At 40.2% G+C, this 7,758-nt stretch overlaps 1 protein-coding gene across 1 annotated transcript; it reads left to right on the plus strand.

The window, feature by feature from the left end:
* The first annotated feature begins 4,337 nt into the window (after positions 1–4,337).
* On the plus strand, positions 4,338–6,567 carry LOC109215272. The gene is made up of 5 exons (XM_019379304.1): positions 4,338–4,732; positions 4,825–5,148; positions 5,246–5,552; positions 5,962–6,069; positions 6,161–6,567. The coding sequence occupies exons 1-5, from the start codon at positions 4,442–4,444 to the stop codon at positions 6,271–6,273; spliced, it is 1,143 nt and encodes a 380-aa protein (XP_019234849.1). The 5' UTR covers positions 4,338–4,441; the 3' UTR covers positions 6,274–6,567.
* Positions 6,568–7,758: the final 1,191 nt, after the last annotated feature.

Genomic DNA, 7,758 nt, shown 5'->3' on the forward strand with positions numbered 1-7,758 from the left:
ATAGACCCTACTTTAAAAAGTATGGTTACCTCGTCCTTTATGAATGCATGTTTCACCTAGGACTGGGGCCTCCTTTTTTGCTTTACCGGTTTGAACCTGGGTTCGATGCTTAGCAGATGTGTGGTGATTTCCGGTGGAATCCCTATCATATCTAAATGGGACCAAGCAAAGCAATCCATATTATCAATCAGAAATTGAATAAGTTTTTTCCTGAGTTCGGGGGTTAATCCCGTTCCCAGGTATACCTTTCTCTCCGGCATGTATTCGATCAGTATGACCTACTCCAGTTCCTCGACAATAGATTTGGTTGCATCGGACTCTTCGGGAACGACGAAGGTTCGAGGAGTAAGGAAGTCCTCTTCTTCGTCTTCGATTACCTGATGCTCTAATTCCGTCGAGGCTGGGGGCGGTGATTGCTATTTAGCCACCTGCTTACCTTTGGTGCTCGATTTCTCCGAGGTCGAAGGCTCTGGTATCGGCACCACTTCCTTGACTGCAAACATCTCCTTTGCAGCATGTTGCTCTCCGTAAACTATTTTCACTCCCTCCTCTGCTGGGAACTTCATCATCTGGTGAAGAGTTGAAGGCACTGCCCTCATGTTGTATATCCATGGTCTCCCGAGAAGTGCATTATACCTCATGTCGCCTTTGATGACATGGAATTTTGCATCCTGTATGGTTCCGGCTACGTTTACTGGTAGGATTATCTCCCCCTTTGTTGTTTCACTTGCCATATTGAAACCATTTAAGACCCGGGATGCAGGTACAATCTGATCTTGTAGGCCGAGTTGTTCCACGACCCTCGATCTGATTATGTTTGTTGAGCTACCTGGATCCACTAGAACACGCTTAACTTGAATTTTATTTAAAAGAATAGAAATTACCAAGGCGTCATTGTGCGGTTGAGATACGCCTTCTGCTTCCTCGTCACATAATGATAGGACGTCCTCGGGCACATAGCTCCGAGTCCGCTTTTCTCTGGTGATTGATACCTTGGTGCGTTTGAACACAGGTCCTTGTGGGATGTCGACACCGCCAACGATCATATGGATTACATGTTGTGGTTCTTCCTGCTCATTTTTTCTTGCATCTCTCTCTCTGAAGTGGTTTTTAGCTCGATCACTGAGAAATTTTTGAAGGTGACCCTCGTTGAACAGCCGAGCTACTTCCTCCCTTAGCTGCCTACAGTCTTTGGTTCTATGGCCTTATGTGCCATGATACTTACACATCAAATTTGGATTCCTCTGAGAAGGATCGAACCCGGTCTTACTCATGAGTCCCCGAGATCTTTGACCTCGATCATTTCTCCAATCGTTCCGAGGTGCGTTACGACCTGAACCATTGCTTCTCCGATAAACATACGACTGATACTGTTCTTTGTTTGACCTCGATTCCCTATCCGTATCCCTCGGGGGCTTAGCTGCCGACCTGTTAGGATAAACTGAATCAAGGGGGCTCCCAACTGGTCATCCTCGACCATGATCTTTGATTGGTAACGGTTATGTACGTCCGACCACGTCACAGCTAGATACTCGATCAGATTCTGCTTTAGTTGTCGAGACACGATCGAACTCCTTTCATTCAAACCCTGCATAAAAGTTTGTACTGCCCAATCATCCGAGACTGGTGGTAACTCCATTCGCTCCATCTGGAACCTAGACACGAACTCCCTCAGCACCTCATCCTACCTCTATTTTATCTTGAAAAGATCCGATTTTCTCTTTACCACCTTTATGGCTCCGGCGTGCGCTTTCACGAACGCGTCTGCTAACATAGCAAACGAATCAATAGAGTTAGAAGGCAAGTTGTGATACCAAATCATAGCTCCCTTTGACAATGTTTCTCCAAACTTTTTCAACAATGCTGATTCGATCTCATCGTCATTCAAGTCATTTCATTTGATCCCGCAAGTGTATGAAGTAATATGCTCATTAGGGTCGGTTATCCCGTTATATTTGGGTATATCGGGCATGCAAAACTTTTTAGGGATGGGCATCGGAGCCGCGCTCTGAGAGAATGGTTTTTGTATGAACTTTTTTGCATCTAAACTTTTCAAAACTGGAGGTGCCCCCGGTATCTGGTCAACACGGGAGTTATAAGTCTCCACCTTTTTATCATTGTCCTCGATCTTCTTTTCCCCGAACTCGATCCTTTTGGTGAGCTCTTCGAGCATTCTCACAATGGCGGGGTCAATCCCCGAGTCATTTCCGTTCGACCTCTCTGGCGCTGGTTCAGCACGTCGAGTGTTTTCTGGTTCAGCTATACTCGGAGTTTTATTCTGACTTTGAAGTTGAGCGATGGCGATCTGCTGAGCTTGCAGCATCTCGAATATCACTTGGAGGCTGACTTCCCCATCTCCTATACCTGGTGTTCCTTGGCCCCCAGATAGGGCTTCTATGCATACACTCCCTCCGGGGTCTGCGCCTAAATCTGCATTTAAAGCAATGTGCGAACTAACGTCAACTGGTTCCAAATTTGGCATTTCCCCAGGGTTTATTGGTGGTACACCGACCCCTAAATTGTTATTTTCCCATGAAATCCAAGACCTTCGTTGTCATGAACAGGTGTATTTTGCGAGTTCGACATGTTTAATCCTGAGAATCAGAAAATCTTGACAAGAAAAAGCCTAAAAATGACGTGTGTATGAGAATCAGTAAAGAAATAATCACTATTATCTTTAGCCCCACGGTGGGTGCCAAATTGTTTACCTCGAAAATACGAGTAACAATTAAATTTGATTTGTGGTTTTAAAGATACGTGATTTAATTCAATACCAATTAATAATCAAGAAATCTTGAGTGTAGATGAAAGAAATGGATGAATCAAACTAGTGTTACTTAAGTAGCTGACCTCGAGCTCAGTGACCTCGAGATGGACCAAGAACAATAAAGTAAGAACAATAAAATAAAAGGACAGCTCTGATGAACAATAAGCGAGAAAAGTAGGATGATATATTCTTTGCCAATGATTAGATGATGTTACAAATGATTGGTGTGCCCTTATATATTAGGGAAACCCTAAATAAGGTACATTTCTATTTATAGTAAGGAACATCATTGGTACAGCTGTCTAACCGCCTAATACGGAATCGTACAATCTTATTTCGGGATTTGCGCCATGATCTTGGGGACGTGGTAGGAATCTTGATCATTTGGTTACAAATACATAACGACATTATTTCAAGGTCGAGCGTACTCGACTTCGGTATTCCTCGTACTCCTATCTTCGGGCATCGCATTTTGTCTTCGAGCTCGAGTCCGGTCCGTCGACCTCGAACTCGACCTTACTCAAACTCGGACCTAAGGCGACCCCTCGAGCCTGGGAAATCGGGTGTGCCTGATTTTGACTGTATACAAGGTGATTAGGCAAGACATGGCGCAGCTTCAGCTAACCGAGGACATGACCTTTGATAGGAAGGTATGGAAGTCGAGGATTAGGGTAGTAGAGTAGGTAGTCTAGAGTGTTCATAACAATAGTATTGACACGCAGTCTCGCTTTCTATTAGTAGTAGATTTTTATGATTAACCGTTGTTTTCTTTCATTATCGATCACCTTACTGTCTTGTTGTTTTTATTTTGCTTTTATATAGCTTTTTGGTACTGTCCCTTCTTGTCTATATTTTCGTTAATGTGGTGCTTATGTTATCGCCGAGGGTCTATTGGAAACAGTCTCTCTATCCTCACAAGGTAGGAGTAAGGTCTGTGTACACACTACCCTACCCGGACCACACGGGGTGGGATACTGGGTCTATTATTATTATTGTTGTTTATTTTTATCATTAACTAATTATTCTCACAAATTATTTCACGAGACGTTTTTTATTATAATTATTATAAATATATGATAAAACATGTATTTTATTTATCATATGTATCTCGATCCAATTAAAAGAGTGAGAAACGAAAAAGAACCCCCACTTTTACATGCAAAGCACGAATTGCTAGGAGTGGGAGAGCATATAGTTGTGTGCTGCCCCTACCACCACCCATAATGACCAATCACAAAGGCGCCAACACGCTGTCGTTAACGACATGCTTTCATGTTTCACTCAACTAAGCATTCATTAATTAACTTAAGTATTTTTAATTAACTAATTCCATTATACCTCAAGAAGATACGGAGCTGTATTCTTCCACTTCCATACGTGGGGCCACCCACCACTCACGTGACAGACGTGCAGCAGATACAGAGAGCCCAAATCGGTGCAATCTTATCTCTCATCTTACCTGGCATCCGCGTGGACTACAACCGCCAACACCGCAAGTGAACATCAAGCATCAAAAGACCAACACACCTAGGATTTACAATTGACAAGCCCACACATTATCTGTCTCACTATTTTTTTCTTACTTATATAATCATCAACTGTCTCCTCCTCCACTTCCCACTATAATAATCCCTTTAAAGAAGCTGCAAATTTTCATATTCAAAGCTATCTGAGATGGATGAATACTCAAAAGAGTGTGAGTTTTGGCTTCCGCCGCAGTTTCTAACTGATGATGACATTCTTTTAGGGTTTAAGACTAACAGTAAAGGGGAGGAAAATGAAATGAAGAGTTACTTTGGGTGTGATTTTAAGAACGAGTTCTCATATATGTTGGGTCCGAAATCGGATCTGAGTTCTCCGGTGGAGTCAGTTGTCGGCTCAACGGAGACAGAGAGTAGTGATGAGGAAGATTATATCACTGAGTTAACTCGCCAAATGGCTCACTCCACTCTTGAAAACCACAAGGTATCTATATATTAACCTTTTTTGTTTTGTTTTTGCTGTTGCTTTACTTAACTTAGGTTTTAATTTTTTTCCCTTGTTTTTGCTTTGTGTAGGTTCAGAGTTTGTCAAGTTCTCCTCAGTCAACGTTATATGGTATTCTCGGGTCAAAACATCAGGGTTCAAAAATTGTAAGCCCAAATTGCTCTTCTCAGAGTAGAAATGGGGTTGTGGATTTACTTTATGAAGCAGTGGGCGAAGTTGCAAGAATGAAGATGATGGAGAAAGAGGCTGGAATCTATCGTCATAAAGGTGGAATGTGGACTCCGCCCAGAAAGGCAAGTCCAGTTCCTGTAGACCCAAAAAACTCTAAACCAAATCTTGGTTCGTTTTACTCTAATCAACCACCGCAGTCTTACCAGCAGTTACAAATGGCTCAAGTAAGTTTCAGTACTTCATTATCTGGTGCTGACCATACTATTTCTGGTTGTCGTTTTGATTTTTACAGTATATTGATTTTTATGACTGGTTTTGCAGTTTCAGCGGTTGAAGCAACAACAGATAATGAAGCAAGGACAAGGAGTATTGTGTCCCGAAAAAGAGAGATTTTGGAACCAGCAGCAGTTGAATCAGGGGAGAGGCCAAAATGGAGCTGATAGGTCAGTTTCTGCTTGGCCGACTCTGCAACAATCTCACCAGCAGCAGCAGCAGCAGCAGACTCAGCCTGGCTCAGGCATGCGAGCTGTTTTTCTAGGAAATACTGGACCCAAAAGGGAGTGTGCTGGAACTGGGGTTTTTATTCCCAAAAGACCTGGAATACAAACTGAACCAAGAAAGAAGATAGGTACTACCTTTTATTTTCCCCTGTTTTATGAACTTAATTTCAAATTCAAATATAGAAATGCTTGTTTATAATTTTACTATGTGCATTTTAGCAGTAATTTAACAGTGGGTCGAACTCCTTTTGCGTATCTTATTTTATTAATTTGCTGATAGTGGGAATGTGAGACTGGACTTTTGGACTATTGTGGCTCTGTTTTTTCAGTTATATGTATTTTTGTGTTCTGTGTGTTTTTGGTGTGTATGAACTGTAAAGATAAATTCAGAGTATAATCCTATCTGTTTGACACACATCACCTATGTATTTTTCTTGTGTTCTCATTGTCTCATGTTATTTATTTCTCTATTTTAGGGGATACAATTTGTTCTGTTATGCTTATGTGTTTGGTCAAACTTTGTTTGTCGATTACCAGGTTGTTCGACAGTTTTAATGCCAGAAAGAGTGGTCCAAGCCTTGAATCTGAATTTGGATGTAATGGACTCTCGGCTGCAGTTTCTGGTTCAACCCAGTTGTAATAATGGTATAAACTATTTACCTCTACCAAATTAACTTTTTAGTATTGTTTATTACTGGTCGTTGGAATGTTTTTTAATTTAAAATCTTTTGTTTAGGTGGTGTTTTGAAGTACCAGAATAATTTGGTGGATCAACAAAGACGCAGTTTGAGAACTCAGCCGGCGGTTAAATCCCAAGAGATAATACTTCCTCAGGAGTGGACTTATTGACCCAGAAATTGTATTTGCGATAGGGATTCTTTACAGTATTTTGAAGATAGTTTAGTCGCAAATGGGATGGGCTTTTTGGGTAGTAAAAGTAGGGTTTAAGGGAGAGAGGAAGTAATTTTCACAGTCCTCAAGGAGTAGAATTAGGCAGCAGACAGACTCTAGTATCAAGAAAATTGCTGGATTTTGAGGTTCTCTTTTGTTTGGTTTTAGATTAGATTATACTAGTAATGACAAAAATAAATGTCTAAAGTCAAGAAATCAAGAAAGATGATTGGGTCGTGTTTTGGTGGAAAACTGGAAATGCAGTTCCCTTTGTTCTTCATGTTTTATCAGCAGCTGTATGTTTATTTTGCGATAAAAAATAATGGGGGCAGTTTTCAGGAACTAATATAGTAGTAGTTTAGAAGCTATTTATCGACGCAGCTACTGTTTTCATATTTACTATTCGTAACAAAACATGTATTGCTACTAGCTTGTATTTTCTATATTGTGCGCGCACATAAGGGTGTATTCGTCGCACAACAAATACTGTGAAATACAGAAATATTAGTGTGTATAGACGGATACAAATAATGAAAAATACTTTCTATATGTAAACAAGAATACGTATTTGATCCGTACATTGTGGGATACATATAGTCTATGAAAAACCGGATACAATCAATATAGCCTTTGGGAGATTGGATACAGACTAGAAAAAGCGAAAATTAGTATACAATTATCAAATAGCTCAATTATACATTATACCGAAAAGCAACATCGATAAATAAACTAAAAAATATAGTCAAATCCAGCTACATTCTCAAGCATATAATGTATGAAAAAACATCAAAAATAAAATTGTAAAGTCATAACTGCTGCAACTTCATAAAAAAAAACATTGTATCAGATTGTATTCAAAAATTAAAATTTTCATGTCAGAAGTCAACAAGTCATGTAGAGAAGCCACAGAAACTCAAATCTCAAATGAAGAAGACGACTCAAATCACCAGGGGGGGGGGGGGGGTCCAAGAGAATCTGGTTGAACATAAATTGATTTGTGATGCCGAAGTATTTGACAGCGATATGTGAGAGTAGTTGTTGGAGAATAACAGAAATATTTAGTGGGGTAATTCAATAGTGATTTTATCGCCTTCTGTTCCATTTCCGATTGTATCTCTACTACAGAATTGGTCAATTTGATGTCCCATTAACTTCTTAAGATAAACTGAAGAATCATATGAATCAAGGATATGGATCTAAACTGAAGAATCATATGAATCAAGGATATGGATCAACTGTTTAGAGTAAGTAAAAATGGTAGAATCGTAGGCGGCGGCGACTGTGGCGTCATTGACGGACTCAGAAGTTGGAGGAGGAGTCAAATATGTTGGAAGAGAGTGTTGGACTTTAAGCTTGTTAGAGCTTAAAAATAGAGCGAATGGGAAATTGAGAGAAAAATTAAATTTTTTTGAATTTTCTTCTACGACAAAGAGACAATGTCTA

The sequence above is a fragment of the Nicotiana attenuata genome, unplaced genomic scaffold (genome assembly GCF_001879085.1).
Source record: "Nicotiana attenuata strain UT unplaced genomic scaffold, NIATTr2, whole genome shotgun sequence".
Classification (NCBI taxonomy): domain Eukaryota; kingdom Viridiplantae; phylum Streptophyta; class Magnoliopsida; order Solanales; family Solanaceae; genus Nicotiana; species Nicotiana attenuata.